At 47.1% G+C, this 21614-nt stretch overlaps 1 protein-coding gene across 2 annotated transcripts in view; it reads left to right on the top strand.

Moving 5' to 3' along the window:
- Positions 1 to 7399: 7399 nt before the first annotated feature.
- The window catches only part of LOC106555647 (putative glutamate receptor), a 35268-nt gene continuing 21053 nt past the window's right edge, over positions 7400 to 21614 (top strand). The window contains exons 1-3 of one of the 2 annotated variants that reach the window (XM_087702026.1): positions 7400 to 7537; positions 9772 to 9872; positions 18553 to 18581. In XM_087702026.1, the coding sequence (XP_087558152.1) occupies positions 9803 to 9872; positions 18553 to 18581 (99 nt within the window). In that variant the 5' untranslated portion in view covers positions 7400 to 7537; positions 9772 to 9802. The remainder of the gene's footprint in view (positions 7538 to 9771; positions 9873 to 18552; positions 18582 to 21614) is intronic. The other variant, XM_087702027.1, reaches the window with a different exon arrangement.

Raw genomic sequence — 21614 nt, forward strand, 5'->3', positions numbered from 1 at the left:
CTAGGTATTAGGAGGAAGGAAGGACGGAAAGAAAGAAAGAAAAAAGAAAGAAAGAAAGAAAGAAAGACTGTCACCAACTTGGTTTCTCTAGGTGTTAGGAAGAAGGAAGGAAGGAAGAGAAAGAAAAAAAGGAAAGAAAGACTGTCACCAACTTGGTTTCCCTAGGTATTAGGAGGAAGGAAGGAAGGAAGGAAGGAAGGAAGGAAGGAAGGAAGGAAGGAAGGAAGGAAGGAAGGAAGGAAGGAAGACTGTCACCAACTTGGTTTCTCTAGGTATTAGGAGGAAGGAAGGATGGAAAAGAAAGAAAGAAAGAAAGAAAGAAAGAAAGAAAAAAAGAAAGAAAGACTGTCACCAACTTGGTTTCCCTAGGTATTAGGAGGAAGGAAGGAAGGAAGGAAGGAAGGAAGGAAGGAAGGAAGGAAGGAAGGAAGGAAGACTGTCACCAACTTGGTTTCTCTAGGTATTAGGAGGAAGGAAGGAAGGATGGAAAAGAAAGAAAGAAAAAAAGAAAGAAAGACTGTCACCAACTTGGTTTCCCTAGGTGTTAGGAGAAAGGAAGGAAGGAAGACAGACAGACAGACAGACAGACAGACACCAACTTGGTTTCTCTAGGTGTTAGGAGGAAGGAAGGAAAACAAAAAAAGAAAGAAAAAGAAAGAAAGACTCCTTGATTAGTTTCCACCCATTGCTTCTTCTCCTGGTGCTTTGGAGAATAGCTTGACTCCCTCTTCTTTGGGGCAACCCCTGAGATACTGGAAGACTGCTATCATGTCTCCCCTAGTCCTTCTTTTCATCAAACTAGACATACCCAGTTCCTGCAACCGTTCCTCATATGTTTTAGCCTCCAGTCCCCTCATCCTCTTTGTTGCTCTTCTCTGCCCTCTTTCCAGAGTCTCCGGATCTTTTAAGAGATCTCATCTTAACAATTTGGATGGTCAAGTTGGTTCTTCCATTCATCTGGCGTTCCAAGGAACAACCAAAGAGCCTTACAGAGGTTGCTCGTAATTTTCCTCCTGGGATAATGCAAATTTACTTAGCTGCATCATAAGATCTTCCTCGGGCAAGGGGTTTTGGACTAGAAGACCTCCAAGGTCCCCTTCTAGCCCAACAATTCTATGATTCTCCCTCCCCTCCTTCCTTTCTACCATCTGCAGTGTCAGTTCCGTATTTTAGGAGAAACCACGTTAGGCAAATCAGTGGGACCCCCCAGAACAAACCAGGGACAGTGGTAAAACAGCTAAGAATAAGGGACAAATTTCTCTATTTTAGAATGCTCCTCCTCCACCTAAAATTTCTTTCCCCATCATTTTCACATTATTATTATTATTATTTTAAAAAAATAAGTTTGCACAACAAGTTTGCATGCGTTCCCTATGTGCGTTTCTCTAAACCGAATGCATTTTTGTACTCCGTTTTTTCCCTAAGATAAACTGTTGTCGCGATGATGTTTGTGGGTCTAGTGTCTCTTTTCCGAAATCCCATTTTTTGCTTCCAAAGTTTTGACTAAAAGGAGGCGGATGAAAGTTGAGGCAGCGAGTTATAAACAAGTGGGATTCTTTCTCCTTATTTCATCATCACCAAAGATGGATTTCTCCCCCCCCCCCGCCTCAAAAAATAAATAAATCTTTCTGGATGTTTATTGCTTGTCTATTTTGCACTTCCATGCAATATATTTTTTTAAATAAATCGATGCTTTAAAAATAAAATTAGAAAAACTTTAAAACTCTTCTGGGAGTTAAAGGGGAAGATTAAACTCCTCCTTAAACCTGTCTGCTTGACCGTCCCCCTTGCCTAATTAATGTATTATAATTAATCCCATTTATTTCCCAATCAGATTAAAAAAAAAAGTCAGAGATTATATTAAGAGATCATATAAATTGAATTTTATTTTTTAGCTCTTGTTAACAGGGTGGTCGGAGAGTACGAAATAGGGCTGAGGGATGGATTTTGTCGTCAATTGGTCGGTTGTTGATTTGGTTTCCTCTTTCTAAACTGCAAATAATTTAAAATCTATTTGTAAAACCACTTGACGCAACTCCCAAAATAAAGATTATTTAACCTAATTGCCTTCGTGTGCTTTGTCCTCAGCTCCAAGCAAAATATCAGAAATTTATGGTTGCAGTATTCATATTACTTGTCTTTCTTCTAAGTCAGAGTGGGAAACAGTGGTGGGATTCGAAAGTTTTTACTACCGGTTCGGTGGGCACGGTGAGGTTTGTTGAGCGTGTCAGGGGAAGGATACTATAAAATCCCCATTCCCACCCCACTCCAGGGAAGTTACTGCAAAGTCCCCATTCCCTCCTAATCAGCTGGGACTCGGGAGGCAGAGAATAGATTTGGGGCGGGGCCAGCCAGAGGTGGTATTTGCCGGTTCTCCGAACTACTCAAAATTTCCGCTACTGGTTCTCCAGAACTTATCCGAACCTGGTAAATATCACGTCTGGTGGGAAACCATCTCCATTTTTATTAGGTGCTGTACTCAGAATTACTGTATGAGTACTCTCACTCTACATAACTCAAGTTTGCTTTTAGAAGTAACCTGTATCAAGGTTCTGACGGATGCCCTAATTAAATCATGAGCCTCGAGCCAAGCTTCAAAAGAAGCCAGCTCTGACCCCCACATAATGTACGGCCCAATTATGACCCTGTTTCCTGCCCCCTTCCCCCAGGGTGAAGCCAGCTTTAACCCCATGTAATTTACAGCCCAATTTCATTTCATTTCATTTATTAAATTTATAGGCCGCCCAATCCCGGAGGACTCCGGGCAGTTTACAACGAAAGAAGAAAAAGAAAAGCAAAATAAGTAAAAAAAATAGTTTAAAAATTCACAACACACATACGTTCTAATCGGGGCTGGACCTTAACACTAAGGTCAACAGCCCCAGGCCTGTCGGAACAGCCAAGTTTTAACGGCTTTCCTGAAGGCCATGAGAGCGAGTAAGGTCCGGATCTCTGGGGGTAGCTGATTCCACAGGGTTGGAGCAGCCACAGAGAAGGCTCTCCTCTGGGGGCCCGCCAGCCGACACTGTCCACTGATGACCCTGTTTCCCCCCCCCCCCTCCTCCCAGAGTGTGTCATAGATCCAATGGAGCAGTTTTGGGGGCTGTAGAGATCACGCCCTTCCGGCTGTTGCAGGTAACCTGGGATACAGCCTTGAGAAAGGTATGCATGGAATGTGCTTCCAGTTGTAGCTGTCGTACTGCTCCATCGGTTCCCCCACCAGCCAGAGATGCTTTGCGTGTTGACAGCGGGTTTATTTCCCATCCAGCATCTTAGTTTGAGAGACCAGCTGGTGGTGATATTGGATGGCGTTGAGCTGCGTGGAGAACTTCTGTAGAACCTCATGTCTACAGTGATGTATATAAGGGGCACCATAGACCTGAGTTGTTTTGAGGTTGAGTATCTTCTCTGGTTACCTTCCATTCAACTTGAGAGTTCAGGTCAGGAGTCTAAAGGAAGAAGAAGAAGATAAAGAAGAAGAAGCTCATGTTTGGTTTTTCTAAGAGGTATCTAGGAGGACCACAAGAGATGAGATCACTGCTTGGAAGACAACCCCACTTTGGAGCAAGCTGATAGTTGAGAGGAGAACCAAGACTTCTTGACTTATCTTGTCCCCATGATCCAGACCCACAAAGAATGCATTTCCATCTACATACGTTTCCTGCTGCATCCCGCAACCTCCTAACTCAGTCAACGGGTGCTGGTAAGTACTAACGGATTAATCTACATCAAATTGAATTGTTACCATAGGGAAGGGCAGGTGGGAAGAGAATGACGAGTAGATTGGGAGGACCTCACAATATTAAGACCACCAGAGGTTTCCTGACAGGACCATCGGGGGCATATTTATAAACTTAATTATGATCCGTTGATGTCCATTCTCAAGTCATCCAGGCAAAGGTGTTTGAAGGTCAAACCATGGCAACTGAATTGAAATTGTTGGTTTGAGACTAATTATCCTTTTTGCCCAGAGAGCTGACTACCTTGCTATGATCATGGCCCTTCAGACATACATATTTAACTATTGCATGTGGGATGCCTCCAGACATTAAACTGGGCATCCTCTGACTGAAATTGTTGCGGCCCACTGGCAGCAGATTCGGAGAGTGAGGAGGTTGGGGAGGAAGATGGGCCAGTCCTGGAGTCTGGGGAAGGCTCTGATGAGGGCTCTGTGTCGGAGGCAGAGAGGGGGCCAGAGCCGTCTGACAGCTATCAGCTTCCTCCAGAGTCGGACATCAGTGAGGCAGAAGAACAGCTGGAGCCTGTTCCCAGTGTGTGCATGCACAGAGTTGCCAGGGGAAAGGGAACAGCTAAGGAACAGGGGTCGACTTGGGAGTAAGGCCACAGGTGGACGGTGAATGGCCCCTCCCAGAGTAAATAAAAGAGGAGCGAAAGGGGAGTGGAGTTTGCAGGAGAGCATTAGTTCATTCCTGCATTCTTGCCAAGTATTGCGGCGTCTGAAGATATCGGCCTGGCTGGCCACTCTCCCAGCCTGATAAAGGTCGGTAATTGTGAACTCTTTTGAAGGGCTGTGGGAGAAGAAAGACTTTAATTGACACTGTCAATTAAATAAAAGGGGTTTATCGGGATGAGGACATGTCTTTGTGCTGCTGGGGAAACCTAGGTCAGAACAGAAATGATGAAGATGAAGTTATCCATTCAGTCTCGGCGATTATCTTGTCCAAGTCTCTCCACATCTTCCAATTCTTTTGAGTTTTTCTCGGCTCCGGCCAGGGTCAACTTTAATGGTGTCCATGCCGCCGTCTTCGTTGGCGGCCCGTTTTCCTTTCACCGCTTCACAAAATGTCAGCTTTCTTCAGCGAATTCCCTCGCGCGACGTGGCCAAAATGTCTGGTGTTACACGCTCCAGGAAGTTGCTTCATCAGTCACCTTTGCTGACTGAAACCATGCAAACATTTCCACTTCATACCCTTTGAGAAAAGGAAACCCCCCCCCCCAAAAAAAAACCCCACAGCCTTTCGATTATACTCCCTTTGTCCTTGGGGGAGGAGGGGGCGCGCTCATCCTTCCTCACCCACTGGTGGATTTGGGAAGGAACGCCCCGCCGAGAAACTTAACTTGTCCCCTTCGACTCCAAACGGACTTTGAATCAAAATGGAATCGTTTCCTCTGCGCTCCGACTCGCCTCGTCGATTGGTTTCCTCGGGAATCCTTTTTCCCTTTTTGCCTTTTACACACACACACACACACTAAATAAATATATAAATCTCTGTTCCCTGGGCTGGAGAATTGCAATCACTTTTGCCACAAACCTCCAACGTCCTTGAAGTTTCGCGAGGATCTTGCCAATGTATGATGTCTCGTCCAGCATTGTTCCTGGCCATAAAGCATCTCTCATTAATATTCCCCAGGCACCATCTCACCATTTAACTTCACCCTGAAAGGGGTTTTTTTTTTCTTCTTCTTCTCCCCAAAGTGTGTGTGTGTGTGTGTGTGTTGTGTGTGTTTTGTCCCGTACATAAAGACAGAAAGCGGGCCTCGACTCTCAGGAGAACCCTAGGCTATTAGTCCTTCTTCCCTCTTGAAATATGCCTCTTGCAAAAAAGCAAAGGTTCCCCTCGCACCTAGGTGCTAGTTGTTCCCGACTCTAGGGGATGCTGTTCATCTCCGTTTCAAAACCCAAGAGCCAGAGCTGTCCGAAGACGTCTCCATGGTCATGTGGCCGGCATGACTCAACTCCTGAAGGCGCACGGAACGCTGTTCCCTTCCCATCAAAGGTGGTTCCTATTTTTCTAGTTGCATTTTTAAGTGCTTTCAAACTGCTAGGTTGGCAGAAGCTGGAACAAGCCACGGGAGCTCCCTCCGTTACGTTAGGGGTTCAAACCGCTGAACTGCCGATCTTTCTAACCGACCAGCTCAGCGACTTAGCCACTGAGCCACCGCGTCCCTTTACCTCTTACATGAGCCTTTAAATTCCCCTGTCCGTCCATGGAATTTATGCATTTTCAAAGGAATTCACCTTTTTGGGGGTGCCATGGAGACTCAAACTGGCCGGTGACATGTAATGATTTTCATCTCATTATTTACACGAGCCCGTATCTGTCTCCGTATTTCCAAATTTTGGGCGTTTTCCCCCCAGTTCTTCCGTGGAGATATTTGCATTTTGAAGAGAGTGATGAATGTTTTAGAACCACAGAACGACAAGGGACGCCGGGCTCATAGTTCAGGCGGAAACAGAGGAAAGATTAATGATAAATCTTAAAAGTGGGGCTTTGAGAAATGCTGAATTATTCAACGGCGGTCAAAAGTCGCGACCCTTCTGATTTCGCTGCCTTTATGACATTCTACCGTCAATCGGAAAGGTCTCTGTTACCAGTTAACAAAAAGGGTTGATTTGGTTTGTGTTGTGGCCCGCCAGCGTCCAGCGGAGCTGGCAGCAGATTCGGACAGTGAGGAGGTTGGGGAGGAACCTGGGCCAGTCCTGGGAGTCTGGGAAGGCTCGGACGTGGGCTCTGTGTCGGAGGCAGAGAGGGGGCCGTGTGCCAGTTATCAGCTGCCTCCAGAGTCAGACATCAGTGAGGCAGAAGGACAGCTGCAGCCTGTTCCCAGTGTGCGCATGCGCAGAGTTGCCAGACGAAGGGAAGAGCTAAAGAACAGGGTCGACTTGGGAGTAAGGCCGCAGGTGGTCGATGAATGGCCCCTCCCAGAGGAGATAAAAGAGGAGCGAAAGGGGAGTGGAGTTTGCAGGAGACCATTAGTTCACTTAATTGGTTCGTGATTCTCCGAGACTCCTTGCCAAGTTCTGCAGATGTCAACCTGGCAGCTCTCCAAGCCAGATAAGGTTTGTGACTGTAAATCCTCCTAGTATAGAGTCTTTTGCTTGAGCAAGAGGGGTTGGACTAGAAGACCTCCAAGGTCCCCTTCCAAGCTCTATTCTGAATGAATGAATGAATGAATGAATGAAATAATATAAGGTCTCCTGTTTAAGCAAGAGGGGTCGGACTAGAAGACCTCCAAGGTCCCTTCCAGCTCTAATCTGATGGGTTGAAATGGTTTGGGCCTCCTGCTTGAGCAAGGGAGTTGGACTAGAAGACCTCCAAGGCCCCTTCTGTGTTATACTGCCAATTAATCGGTGGGATGGCTTGCCTCCAGGAATGGTGGGTGCTCCATCACTGGAGGTTTTCCAGAAAAGATTGGCTATCCATTGGCCTGGCATTGCACAGGGTCTCCTGATGGAGCAAGAGGGGTCGGACTAGAGGACCTCCAAGGCCCCTTTCCAAGCTCTTGCCATTCTGTTATCTTCCACATGGCGAGGGGGCCCCCCACATTTCACCCTCTTTGGAGCGAGGAGAGGCAGAGGAAAACGCACCTCCCTCCAAGGGAGAACAATACTTCCCCTCTTGAAATTTCCCCAGCTTCCCACCCCCCTCACCCCACCCCAACTCCTCCTCCCCCGAATTGGACCCTGTGGCTGATTGATGCCGTCATTTTTCCCCAAATCAGCTCATCAGCGCCGGCTGCCTTCTGCGGCTGCAGATAAACAGCTCTCCTCTCTCGGCTGAAGGTGCCACCAACGGTAAGTGAGGCTTTCTCTCTCTCTTTCTCTCTCTCCTTTTCTGGAAATCCTTCTCTCTTTCCACCTGTGGAAGGTTTTTTTTTGCAATGTACTTTCCAAGGTCAGCTTTCCACCCCCCCCCCCCCAAAAAAAAAAAAACCTTGCTTGGGAAGAACGAGTGAAACTCCAGGGGTTGGGATTTTATTTCCATGTTGGCTTCAAGCAAAAAGTTTTTCCATCAAGAGGACTAGAACCATTTGCAGGACTGGGCCAAAGAGAAGTTACAAACGATGAGGTTTGGCTGAAATCAGCCCATTTCTTGATATAATTATCTTTCTTTTTTAAAAAAATTCACGGAAAGGAATGGGAAGGAAAGGAAAGGAAGGAATGGGAAGGGAAAGAAAGGAAGGAATGGGAAAGAAAGGAAAGGGAGAAGGAAAGGGAAGAAAGGAAGGAAAGGAAAGGAAGGGATGGGAAGGAAAGGGAGAAGGAAAGGAAGGAAAAGAAAGGAAAGGAAGGAATGGAAAGGGAGAAGGAAAGGGTAGAAAGGAAGGAAAGCAAAGGAAAGGAAGGAATGGAAAGGGAAGGGAGAAGGAAAGGAAGGAAAAGAAAGGAAAGGAAGGAATGGAAAGGTAGAAGGAAAGGGAAGAAAGAAGGAAAGCAAAGGAAAGGGAGGAAGGGAAGAAAGGAAAGGGAGAAGGAAAGGAAGGGAAGAAAGAAGGGAAGGGAGAAGGAAAGGAAGGGACAAAAAGGAAAGGAAGGGAGAAGGAAAGGAAGGAATGGAAAGGAAAGAGAAGGAAAGGAAGGGAAGAAAGGAAAGGGAGAAGGAAAGGGTAGAAAGGAAGGAAAGCAAAGGAAAGGAAGGAATGGAAAGGGAAGAAACAAGGAAGGGAAGGGAGAAGGAAAGGAAGGGAAAAAAGAAGGAAAGGAAGGGACAAAAAGGAAAGGAAGGGAGAAGGAAAGGAAGGAATGGAAAGGAAAGGGAGAAGGAAAGGAAGGGAAGAAAGAAGGGAAGGGAGAAGGAAAGGAAGGGAAAAAAGAAGGAAAGGAAGGGACAAAAAGGAAGGGAGAAGGAAAGGAAGGAATGGAAAGGAAAGGGAGAACAAAAGGAAGGGAAGAAAGAAGGAAAGGGAGAAGGAAGGGAAGAAAGAAGGAAAGGGAGAAGGAAAGGAAGGGAAAAAAAGGAGAGAAGGAAAGGAAGGAGAAAGAAGAGAAGGGAAGGAATATTATTTCCTTCGTTTTCGGGTCCATTCACATCAGCTGCTATCTTAGGAGTGAGGAATGGCGCAACAAGTGTCATTCGCTTCTTTAATATATCGAGAGAGAGAGGCGTTGCAAATTAATAGGTCTCCAAAATGTAATGAAGCTGGGTGGGGGTCTCTACTTCGATCCCAGTTATTGCAAGGATGTATTCTCTGCCTTCCCTTGCCACGTCAGCAGTTTGGATGTGCAGATTTCTGCAGAAATGGAAGAATCCCACCCCTCTGAAAACGGAGACTTCGCTTCCTCTCAAAGCCCCCGTGGTCTTCTTCCTTGTATTCAATCAATTCTCCACCCACAGTTCCACCGTGTAATGTATTTTTTTTAATAAAAATAATAATTATATGCAGGCAAGATAGGCTACCCCATTGCGGGAGACTAGATTTTGCTAGCCACCAAATTTATTCCAAAGAGTTGCTTAAAATTCCCTTTCGTGCAGAAATGTAGCCTTTCAGGGAGAGGGCGGAATTCGAACGAAACCCCCTCCTTAATCCTAGCTTTCTAAGCAAAACGCTTAGTTTCCATCATGTTAACGTCTGCGTCGCCGTTCAAATTACATCAAACCAATAAGTGTCCGCTTAATTAATTCTAAAGGGACGCGGTGGCTCAGTGGCTAAGATGCTGAGCTTGTCTATCAGAAAGGTCGGCAGTTCGGCGGTTCGAATCCTTAGCGCCGCGTAACGGAGGGAGCCCCCCTGACTTGTCCCAGCTTCTGCCAACCTAGCAGTTCAAAAGCAGGTAAAAAAATGCAAATAGAAAAATAGGAACCACTAATTTTGTTGGGAAGGGAACAGCGTTTGATGCGGCTTCGGGAGTTGAGTCGTGCCGGCCACATGACCACGGAGACGTCTCCGGATAGCGCTGGCTCTTCGGCTTTGAAACGGAGATGAGCACCGCCCCCTGGAGTCGGGAACAACCAGCACATATGTGCAAGAGGGGAACTTTTACCTTCACCTTTAATTAACCTTGTGATTTTTTTTCCCCTCTCTTCACAGAGGGCACTCCACTAGAAAATTCTGCACCGCGATGGGTAAAGCTTTCGGCTTCATCTTTTGTGCTACGACATTCCTTTTGCTTGGACAACCTAAATGGACAGGTGAGAAGATGGGGGAAAAAACCCTGAATTTTATCACCTTCACACAACACTCGAGTCCCCTTCATTCTTCCGTCGCATTATTCTCATTATTTGAAAAGTATTTTGAGCAACGACGTTGCGTGTTATGTTTTCAGGACTGAGATTGCCCACGGTGGTGTAGAAAGAGGGAACGCTTTTATTGTCTTAAATAAATCTTGGACGTCTTAATTAAATAAGCAAACTCCCCCCCATTAACAGATAATAAAAGTATCCGTTAATTTCTTTAAAAAATACCTTGACTTTGTGAAAAGGACGTCGTCTAACAGCAAAGCAAGTAGTAACATTTGTGCTTATTTTATTTTTTGGACAGGGTTCTTCGTCTTAATTAAATCAGGGATGACGAACTAACGAATATTTGCCTTCTTCCAGATCCATTTCTAAACAGGTGTCAAAAACTCATCAGTCCATTTGTAACCCCAAATCTGAGTTCGGCCAGATTTAACGCTTCAATCTTTCCCCATCACAAGCAAAAACTTAGAAGAGGCATTTCTTTTTTTTTTTAAGGAGCGCAAGTTTGGGGGCACAAAATCCTCAAAAGAGATAATAGGGTGTACAAATATTTGGAAAAAAAGGGACTTTGATCTCACTAACGGCAAAGCTTTGACTTTGGTTTATTTTAATTATTTAAACTTAAGAGTCACTGGGCAGATTTCGATTCGCTGGCAGAGAATTTCTCTTGCCAAGTGTCTTGTGTTGGTTCGAGCAAAAAATAATCATAATAATTTACTTTCTGCAGCTGCTTGAATGTGAGCAAAGGTGAACAACCCCCAAATTCAGGTTTGATGTCAGCTAAGGCTCTCCTTTAGCTTGACTTCTCCTTGATCGCCTGGGGCCTTTCTGAGCGGCTTCAACAAGAACCTGAAAAGTTTTTGTCTCCAGGGAAATTTTTGTCCTAGGCCGTTTAGTCCCAAAATAGGGGAAATGGCAACTTTCTTGTTTGAAGGGACTTTGCCAAGAATCAAGGAGGCGTTTGCCCGAATCACTGCCACGTATCTTGGTCTTCTTCTGGATTTAAGCCATGTTTTCCCCCTGATCACTTAGGTGACAGATCTGATCTTTCTCTGTCAAAGTTTCCTTCCTTCCTCCTTCTTTCTTTCCCCCTTTTTCCCATTCTCATCTCTTCCTTCCTTCCTCCCTTTTCCCTATTTTCATCTCTTCCTTCCTTCCTCCCTTCCTCCCTTTCTCCCATTTTCATCTCTTCTTTCCTTCCTTCTTTCCCCCTTTTTCCCATTCACATCTTTTTCTTCCTTCCTTCCTTCCTTCTTTCTTTCTTCCTTTTTCCCATTCTCATCCCTTCCTTCCTTCCTTCCTTCCTCCCTTTTTCCCATTTTCATCTATTCCTTCTTTCCTCCTTTTTCCAATTCTCATCCCTTCCTTCCTTCCTTCTTTCCTCCTTTTTCCAATTCTCATCTCTTCCTTCCTTCTTCCCTTTTTCCCATTCTCATCTCTTCCTTCCTTCCTCCCTTTTCCCATTTTCATCCCTTCCTTCCTTCCTTCCTTCTTCCTTTTTTCCATTCTCATCCCTTCCTTCCTTCCTTCCTTCCTCCCTTTTCCCATTTTCATCCCTTCCTTCCTTCCTTCCTTCCTTCTTTCTTTCTTCCTTTTTCCCATTCTCATCCCTTCCTTCCTTCCTCCCTTTTCCCATTTTCATCCCTTCCTTCCTTCCTTCCTTCCTTCCTTCCTTCCTTCCTTCCTTCTTCCTTTTACCCATTCTCATCCCTTCCTTCCTTCCTTCCTTCCTTCCTTCCTCCCTTTTTCCCATTTTCATCTATTCCTTCTTTCCTCCTTTTTCCAATTCTCATCCCTTCCTTCCTTCCTTCTTTCCTCCTTTTTCCAATTCTCATCTCTTCCTTCCTTCTTCCCTTTTTCCCATTCTCATCTCTTCCTTCCTTCCTCCCTTTTCCCATTTTCATCCCTTCCTTCCTTCCTTCTTCCTTTTTTCCATTCTCATCCCTTCCTTCCTTCCTTCCTCCCTTTTCCCATTTTCATCCCTTCTTTCCTTCCTTCCTTCCTTCCTTCTTTCTTTCTTCCTTTTTCCCATTCTCATCCCTTCCTTCCTTCCTCCCTTTTCCCATTTTCATCCCTTCCTTCCTTCCTTCCTTCCTTCTTTCTTCCTTTTACCCATTCTCATCCCTTCCTTCCTTCCTCCCTTTTTCCAATTTTCATCTCTTCCTTCCTTCTTTCCTTCCTTTTTCCCATTCCCACCCCTTCCTTCCTTCTTTCCCTCCTTTTCCCATTCTCATACCTACCTTCCTTCCTTCCTCTTTCCTTCCCCCCTTTCCCCCATCTTATCTTCCTTCCTACCCACCTACCCATATCAAGGTCAATTGTTGATTAAGTGATACAGAAAAGTAAAGGGTGAATTTAGAATGTCATTTCCTGGATTCTTAAATATGTGGCATCACCCAAAAACATCAGGATCCAAAGTGAGTGAAAATGACATTCCTTTAGCCGCCCGTCCAGATAGCGCTTGACTTAATGTTCACTTAATGACCATTTTGAGTTACAACAGCACTGCGAAGTGACGTACGACCATTTTTTCACACTTACGACCCCTGATGCAACATCCCCGTGATCAAAAAATCAGACTCTTGTCAACTGATTCGCATTTATGACGGTTGCAGTGTCCTGGAGGGGGTTTGTGTGTCATAGGATACCCTTTTGCGATCTTCTGACAAGCCAAGTCAAGGGAGGGGAAGCCAGATTCACCTAGCGACCGTGCAAGCAACTTAAGAATGGCCATGATTCACTTAACAACCGTGGGCAAGAAAAGTCGTAAAATGGGCCCAAAGCTCACTTAAGAGCCAAGGTGGCGCAGTGGTTAAATGCAGCACTGCAGGCTACTGCTAGATCAGCAGTTCAGCGGTTCAAATCCCACCGGCTCAGGGTTGACTCAGCCTTCCATCCTTCCGAGGTGGGTAAAATGAGGACCCAGATTGTTGGGGGCAAGAGGCTGACTCTCTGTAAACCGCTTAGAGAGGCCTGAAAGGCCTATGAAGCAGTATATAAGTCTACTGCTATTGCTATTGCTATTAACAACTATCTTGCTCAGCAGCGAACCATTGAGCTCCATTAAGTCTAGGAATACCTGGATTGATTCAGATTGCAAGGAATGGAAAAGAAAGGAATGGAAAGGAATTGAATGGAAAGGAAAGGAAGGAATGGAAAGAAAGGGAAGGAAGGAGAAAGTGAAGGAAAGGAAAGGGAGAAGGAAGGGAAGGAAGAAGGGAAGGGAGACGGAAAGGAAGGGAAGGAAGAAGGGAAGAAAGGAAAGGAAAGGGAGAAGGAAGGAAGGAAGAAGGAAAGGAAAGGAAGGAGTGGAAAGGAATGGAAAGGAAAGAAAGGAGAAAGGGAAGGGAAGGGAAGGAAGAAGAGAAGGGAGACGGAAAAGATGGGGAAAAAAGGAAAGGAAAGGGAGAAGGAAGGGAAGGAAGAAGGGAAGGGAGACGGAAAGGAAGGGAAGGAAGAAGGGAAGAAAGGAAAGGAAAGGGAGAAGGAAGGAAGGAAGAAGGAAAGGAAAGGAAGGAGTGGAAAGGAATGGAAAGGAAAGAAAGGAGAAAGGGAAGGGAAGGGAAGGAAGAAGAGAAGGGAGACGGAAAAGATGGGGAAAAAAGGAAAGGAAAGGGAGAAGGAAGGAAGAAAGAAGGAAATAAAGAAAGGAAAGGAAGGAATGGAAAGAAAGGGAAGGAGAAAGTGAAGGAAAGGGAGAAGGAAGGGAAGGGAGATGGAAAGGAAGGGGAAGGGAAGAAAGGAAAGGGAGAAGGAAAGAAGAAAGAAGGAAAGGAGGGAGTGGGAAGGAAAGGAATGGAAAGGAAGGAGAAAGTGAAGGGAAGGAAGAAGAGAAGGGAAGGGAGACAGAAAGGATGGGGAAGAAAGGAAAGGAAAGGGAGCAGGAAAGAAGAAAGAAATAAGGAAAGGAAAGGAAAGGAAGGAAGGAGAAAGTGAAGGAAAGGAACACCTGGATACACACAGGTTGCAAAAACCAGTATTGTTTTTCCCCCTCCCCAGTACTTATTTTTCAGCCTTTGGGCCCCATTTCCTCCCAGCGCTCCTTAAGCGCTCGAAATAAATCCAAAATCGATGTCAGATTTGGGGTGTCGAACAATTGCTCCCGTGGAGAACTCCCGGACCGTTACCGTGGCTGATTATTTACGGCCTCCTTTTTCAAGAGCTGGTCTTTGATTTATTTTTTTGTGCCTGGTTTTTTTCCCCTTTTGTGTGTGTGTCTCTGTGTGTGTGTGTGTGTCCCACCCACCCCCAATGCCCTTCAGGAGGCACCTCTTAACAATTCCTGTCCCAGGCTGGCCACTGAAGATGCCAAAACCTTCAATGGGCCTCCTTGTTCCCTTCCACCGGTCCAGCGCGGGGCTTCCGCGAGGGGGCCAAAGGGAAGTCCCGCTGGCTCGAACAGCGGCGAGTTGAAAAGGAAACAAGAGGCGTCTTTGGGCTGCCCTCCAGCTCCCATGGAGAGCTGCCTCGGGGCTGGAGAGAAGAAAGCTCTTTATAGCCGGATAATTCAAGAGTTCGGCTGGAGACAGCAGAGGCAAAATGGATGGGCATTCCTTCCCTCCTCTGCCCCCTAGATAGATATATAAACAGAGTTGAAAAAGACCAAGAGAAAAGAATTCCCACTGGCTGAAGTTCTGGAATGTCCTCCTTGGATTTCCGCTCACCGCAACCTTTGATTTTTTTTCCTGAACTAAAAGAAGGACATTTATTGTCAAGTCGCAGCCGAGCAGAACCTGCAACATTCTAGGCCATTTGGGTGCAGTGATGTCCCCCAACATCTAGGGGGACATCTAGGATGAAGGACAGTTCAGTGAAGGATGGACCGACATCTGGGATGAAGGACTGCTCTCCTCTCCTCTGCCACATCTATTCACCTCCGCCCCCCTGCCTCTGATCCCCAGAGCTAGGGTGGGGCCTTCGTTAGCAGCGGTGGCTCTTCCATCCCGAGGACCGGCTCATAGATTTCCACTGCTCTCCTCTCCTCTGCCACATCTATTCATCTCCGCCCCCTGCTTTGATCCCCAGAGCTAGGGAGGGGCCTTCATTAGCAGTGGTGGCTCTTCCGTCCCGAGGACCGGCCCATAGATTTCCACTGCTCTCCTCTCCTCTGCCACATCTATTAATCTCCACCCCCTGCCTTTTATCCCCAGAGCTAGGGAGGGGCCTTCGTTAGCAGCGGTGGCTCTTCCATCCCGAGGACCGGCCCATAGATTTCCACTGCTCTCCTCTCCTCTCCCACATCTATTCACCTCCGCCCCCTGCCTTTGATCCCCAGAGCTAGGGAGGGGCCTTCGTTAGCAGCGGTGGCTCTTCCGTCCCGAGGACCAGCCCATAGATTTCCACTGCTCTCCTCTCCTCTCCCACATCTATTCACCTCCGCCCCCTGCCTTTGATCCCCAGAGCTAGGGAGGGGCCTTCGTTAGCAGCGGTGGCTCTTCCGTCCCGAGGACCGGCTCATATATTTCCACTGCTCTCCTCTCCTCTGCCTCCTGAGCATCCGTGCGTCAGGCACTGGCCCCAGTTGTCCCTCCTCTTCCTCATCAGCCACCTCCAGACCCGGGGGCTGTTGACCCTCCATCGGAGGGCTGACGGACGGCCCAACCTCCATCTCTGCCTTTCTCTCTCCCAGCTCCATTCCTTCTTCCCCCTCGGAGTTCTCAGGTTGCCTTGAGGCTGACCCTGACTCCCACCCATTCTCCTTCTCCTCCTCTGATTCGGAGAGGCCGGTGGCCGAGAGGCCACAACACCTCAAAATTTACTACAGATATATCATTTTGCTCTCCAATTGCGTTCAACGTTACCTAACGTGCAGGTATTCCTCCACTTACTACCAGAACGGAGGCCTCAAATCTGTGTTACTAAGGCAAGACGGCCGTTAAGTGAATGTTGTCCTGTTAACTGAACCTTCCTCACCACCGTCGTTGAGTGAATCACTGCAGCGGTTAAGTCAGTCACATGGTCTAGCTTCCCCATCAACCTGACTCATCGGCAGATCGCCAAAGGGGATCGTGCAGCCGGCGACCGTCCTAAATACGAGCCGGTTGCTAAGCAGGGTTTTCGCTTAGTAACTGTGCCGAGAAAGGAATTCCTTTTTAAAATGTCTTGCTTAGCGACTGAAATTTTCAGCTTGATTGTGGTCGTAAGTCGAGGACGGCCACTAATTAATTTTTTTATTCTCTTACACACCATATATATTCACATAATTGTTATTCTTCTTTACATTTATCATTCTTATATATTTATTATTTCATTTAAGAGGTTATAATATATAGTTTGGGTTGCTTCGTTTACCGTCCTTTCCTCCTGTTGTGACGCTTTTTTTTCTTCTTCCTCCTCTCCTTCCCCTTCCTTCTTCCCTTACCTTTCTCCTACTCTTCCTCTTCTCCTTCCTACCCTCTCTCCTTCTCTTCCTCTCCCATTTATCCTCTCCTTACCTCTTTCTTCCTTCCTCTTCCTTCTTCCCTTACCTCTCCCCTACTCCTCTCTTCCTCTTCCCCGTTCTACCCTCTCTCCGTCTCTTCCTCTCCCTTCCATCCTCCCCTCCTTCCCTCTTTCTTCCTTCCCTCTTCTCCTTCCTCTTCCTTCTTCCCTTACCTTTCTCCTACTCCTCTCTTCCTCTTCCCCTTCCTACCTTCTCTTTCTCTCCCTTCCATCCTCCTCTCCTTCCCTCTTTCTTCCTTCCACCTTCTCCTTCCCTTCCTTCTTTCCTTACCTTTCTCCTACTCCTCTCTTCCTCTTCCCCTTTCTACCCTCTCTCCGTCTCTTCCTCTCCCTTTCATCCTTCTCTCCTTCCCTCTTCTCCTTCCTCTTCCTTCTTCCTTCCCTTTCTCCTACTCTTCCTCTTCTCCTTCCTACCCTCTCTCCTTCTCTTCCTCTCCCATTTATCCTCTCCTTACCTCTTTCTTCCTTCCTCTTCCACCTCTCCCCTACTCCTCTCTTCCTCTTCCCCTTTCTACCCTCTCTCTGTCTCTTCCTCTCCCTTCCATCCTCCTCTCCCCTCTTTCTTCCTTCCTCTTCTCCTTCCTCTTCCTTCTTCCTTAAGAAAGAGAGAAGGAGGAAGAGCCATCCTCCTCTCCTTCCTCTTTCTTCTTCCACCTTCTCCTTCCCCTTCCTTCTTTCCTTACCTTTCTCCTACTCCTCTCTTCCTCTTCCCCTTTCTACCCTCTCTCCGTCTCTTCCTCTCCCTTTCATCCTTCTCTCCTTCCCTCTTCTCCTTCCTCTTCCTTCTTCCCTTCCCTTTCTCCTACTCTTCCTCTTCTCCTTCCTACCCTCTCTCCTTCTCTTCCTCTCCCATTTATCCTCTCCTTACCTCTTTCTTCCTTCCTCTTCCTTCTTCCCTTACCTCTCCCCTACTCCTCTCTTCCTCTTCCCCTTTCTACCCTCTCTCTGTCTCTTCCTCTCCCTTCCATCCTCCTCTCCCCTCTTTCTTCCTTCCCTCTTCTCCTTCCTCTTCCTTCTTCCCTTCCCTTTCTCCTACTCCTACTCTTCCTCTTCCCCTTCCTACCTTCTCTTTCTCTCCCTTCCATCCTCCTCTCCTTCCCTCTTTCTTCCTTCCACCTTCTCCTTCTCCTTCCTTCTTTCCTTACCTTTCTCCTACTCCTCTCTTCCTCTTCCCCTTTCTACCCTCTCTCCTTCTCTTTCTCTCCCTTCCATCCTCCTCTCCTTCCCTCTTCTCCTTCTCCTTCCCCTTCCTTCTTTCCTTTCCCTTCTCCTACTCCTCCTCTTCCTACCCTCTCTCTTTCTCTTCCTCTCCCTTCCATCCTTCTCTCCTTCCCTCTTCTCCTTCCTCTTCCTTCTTCCCTTACCTCTCCCCTACTCCTAATCTTCCTCTTCCCCTTCCTACCCTCTCTCTTTCTCTTTCTCTCCCCTTCCACCTTCTCCTTCCCTTTCTTCCTTCCCTCTTCTTCCTCTTCCTTCTTCCCTTACCTCTCCCCTACTCCCTCTTTCCCTTCCTATCCTGTCTCCTTCTCTTCCTCTCCCTTCCACCCTCCTCTCCTTCCCTCTTTCTTCCTTCCCTCCTCTTCCTTCTTCCCTTAACTTTCTCCTACTCCTACTCTTCCTCTGCAAGGTGGCGCAGTGGTTAAATGCAGCACTGCAGGCTACTGCTAGATCAGCAGGTCAGCGGTTCAAATCTCACCGGCTCAGGGTTGACTCAGCCTTCCATCCTTCTGAGGTGGGTAAAATGAGGACCCAGATTGTTGGGGGCAATATGCTGACTCTCTGTAAACCGCTTAGAGAGGCCTGAAAGGCCTATGAAGCGGTATATAAGTCTACTGCTATTGCTCTTCCCCTTCCTACCCTCTCTCCTTCTCTTCCTCTCCCTTCCACCCTCCTCTCCTTCCCTCTTTCTTCCTTCCCTCCTCTTCCTTCTTCCCTTCCCTTACCTTTCTCCTACTCCTACTCTTCCTCTCTCAATTTTTGGTGACGAAGGAATTCTTTCTCTAGTCTGAGATAATTTGCTGCTGGATGAGACAGGCGTAGAGGCCATTCATCCGTCTCCAAGGCAATTTATGGAATAAAACATGTCTCTTTTGTAGTTGTTGAGCAGTTAAAAAGGAAAACAAGTGTACAACTGCAACCATTTATATAGCAAAATTACAATATATAATTTTACGATTCCCATATTTTTCAGATGCCGCTGAAGGGGATTTCACTCAGAAGGTCAGTATCCATTTTTCTCAACGTACTGTCACGGCTCGTATCTTCTGACCTGTTTCCACAATCGATACACACACACACACACACACACACACACACAAACATACACCTGAAAACACAAATGACTCAGTAAAGAGGGAGGCGTAAGAACGAACGGTTTTATCCAAGTTGTCAACGCGCCGAGTGACTTGGCCGAATTGGGCGGCTGTAGAAATTGAAGAAATCAATAAAACGGATTATAAATATATCCGCTTTTGCCAGCCGGTTTCTAGAAAAAAGGAAAATAGAAATCTCAAAATATTGAACGGACAGAACTGTAACTATTAGTAGGACTTTGTGGCGTTACGTCAAATACCGGTAGATGCTAATCTCCGGTTATTATTAAGCAATTGATTGGCGAACGATTTGTCTGAAATTATATCGGGTTTCCTGCTTGAGCAGGGGGCTGGACTAGAAGACCTCCAAGGTCCCTTCCAACCCTGTTAGTCTGTATGAAAGTGTCTCCTGCTTGAGCAGAGGGCTGGACTAGAAGACCTCCAAGGTCCCTTCCAACCCTGTTAGTCTGTATGAAAGTGTCTCCTGCTTGAGCAGGGGGCTGGACTAGAAGACCTCCAAGGTCCCTTCCAACCCTGTTAGTCTGTATGAAAGTGTCTCCTGCTTGAGCAGGGGGCTGGACTAGAAGACCTCCAAGGTCCCTTCCAACCCTGATAGTCTGCATGAAAGTGTCTCCTGCTTGAGCAGGGGGCTGGAGTAGAAGACCTCCAAGGTCCCTTCCAACCCTGTTAGTCTGTATGAAAGTGTCTCCTGCTTGAGCAGGGGGCTGGACTAGAAGACCTCCAAGGTCCCTTCCAACCCTGTTAGTCTGTATGAAAGTGTCTCCTGCTTCAGCAGGGGGCTGGACTAGAAGACCTCCAAGGTCCCTTCCAACCCTGTTAGTCTGTATGAAAGTGTCTCCTGCTTGAGCAGGGGGCTGGACTAGAAGACCTCCAAGGTCCCTTCCTGCTTTGTCATTCTGTATGAAAGTGTCTCCTGCTTGAGCAGGGGGCTGGACTAGAAGACCTCCAAGGTCCCTTCCAACTCTCGTTATTCAGTTACTCTGCTAAAGTTTTACTTCTCAGCCAGAGAAATTTCTCAGGACTTGGAAAAGTCATCATTCTTGGTGTTGGGTCAATTGAGGGGCGCAAGGACATTTTCTGGAGTTGGGCCGCTCCAGGGTTGAGGTCAGGGGTGAGACCAGGTGCTTCTCCTGAGCCGTAAGCGCGCAGCGGGAAATAAATTCCCCGGGAAACCTGTGTCCTTCGCACAAGAGTTCTGCAGGGAAAACACCGCTCGAAAATAGAACTGTTCGTAGGTCACCCAACAATATAAAGTTCAATTTTATTGCTAATGCCAACACAACTTTTGTCGTGCTGCACTGTATGTGATTGTCTTTCCTTTTTTTTTTTTTAATGTGCGGCTAATTTTCTGAAATGTTTTCGTCCCCAGGGCAGTGTTTCTCTCGGGGCAGGTGGCAAAGACGCGCCAATGGTGTACGTCACAACTATTCTGGTAAGGGGGGGGGGGGGTTGTTGGCTGTGCAAACAGCTCTGTATCAATAGAGTTGGGAGTTACAATATTCATACGCGTGGAGGCCTCGACTTACGGCCAGAACGGAGCTCCTAATTTCCGTCACTGAGTGAGACATTTCTTAAGTGAATTTCGGCCCGTTTTTTACAACCGTTTTTGCTAAGCGAAATCGCTGCGGCTGTTAAGTGGGTCACACAGTTGTTGGGCGAATCTGCCTTCCTTTTGCTTGTCAGACGGTCGCAAAAGAGGACACAGCAACCGTCGTAAATATGAGCCTGTTGTCCAGCGTCCGAATGTCACCCACTCGACCACGGGGATGCCTCCGGGGCCATCGGCGCAAAAAAATAATAATCCCTGATATGCTTTTTTCACTGCTCTCGTAACTTCCAATGGTCACAAAGCGAACTGTTGTAAGTCAAGGACGGCCAGTATTAAAATAAGAGGCCCTCTGCTTAAGCCATGGTCTCATTGAACCTGAAGGAGATGGTCTTCTGATTATTGGGGTGCCCAGTTTTTTAGGGGAGTCAAAACGCTTTTGATGGCTCCAACAGTGCATCAAACATGATGTAGAAGGGAAGTTCAGAAATATCCATAAAATCCTCCATGGGAATGGGGGGGGAGGAGAGACAGGGATGGGGCATCACTTTTCGCACCTGAGTGATGGATCACCATCCTCATTTAATAGTCCCATAATCCCTTGCAGGGTGGAGTCTGGGAAACTGAATGGAGCTGAATGTTGAATGGCCAGATGCCTTTCCTGTCACCAGTGCGGAGTTTTGTTCAGCAGATATATTCTCAATGTGCTCAGAGAGAGAAATATCTGCTTCTACCTAAGGTCAAACTCACAGCCTGCTGACTGTGAGGCAAGAGCGCCACCTCTAGGCCGCCACGCCACTCTAAAGGAACTCCAGTTGCGACAGGCTGATCCAGGCAATGGAAGGGGCTGGGTCAACTCTGAAGCTGGCCCGACCGAAGCATTTCGGAGGCTTCAGCATTGCCACACTGGTGCTAAAGGATTAGGGAAGAGGGAGGACTAGAGATAGTTGGGGTTTTGTAGCCGAAGCAGAATAGTTTCTCCTGAGAACCAAGGTCATTCCCACAGGTGGCTGAAGAGAGGAGGAGCGACATTGCCGGGCAACCAGACAGCACCTTGATTGGAACTTGTGGTTAATTATTTGGAAAAAGGGGCGGAAACTATTAATGAGGTGAAAACGGCGGGAACCTTCAGAGTCGGTTTTCACAAGAACTGTGCCGATGCGGTAGATCCAATCGAATTGTTCTTGGAGAGATCGACTTCCCTCGGAGTTCATGTTGGCTATGGGTGTATTCCTTGGAACTCGTGACAGGGCTGGTGAGGAAGAAATATTTCCTTTGCTTTGATCCCCCCCCTAGGAAGACCCCTATGTGATGGTTAAGGGTCCCGAGTTGGAAGGCTACTGCATCGACCTGTTGCAGAAGCTGTCGGAAATG

Source organism: Thamnophis sirtalis, unplaced genomic scaffold, assembly GCF_051295495.1.
Source record: "Thamnophis sirtalis isolate CommonGarterSnake01/CBP01778 unplaced genomic scaffold, rThaSir2_p1.2 scaffold_15, whole genome shotgun sequence".
NCBI lineage: Eukaryota > Metazoa > Chordata > Lepidosauria > Squamata > Natricidae > Thamnophis > Thamnophis sirtalis.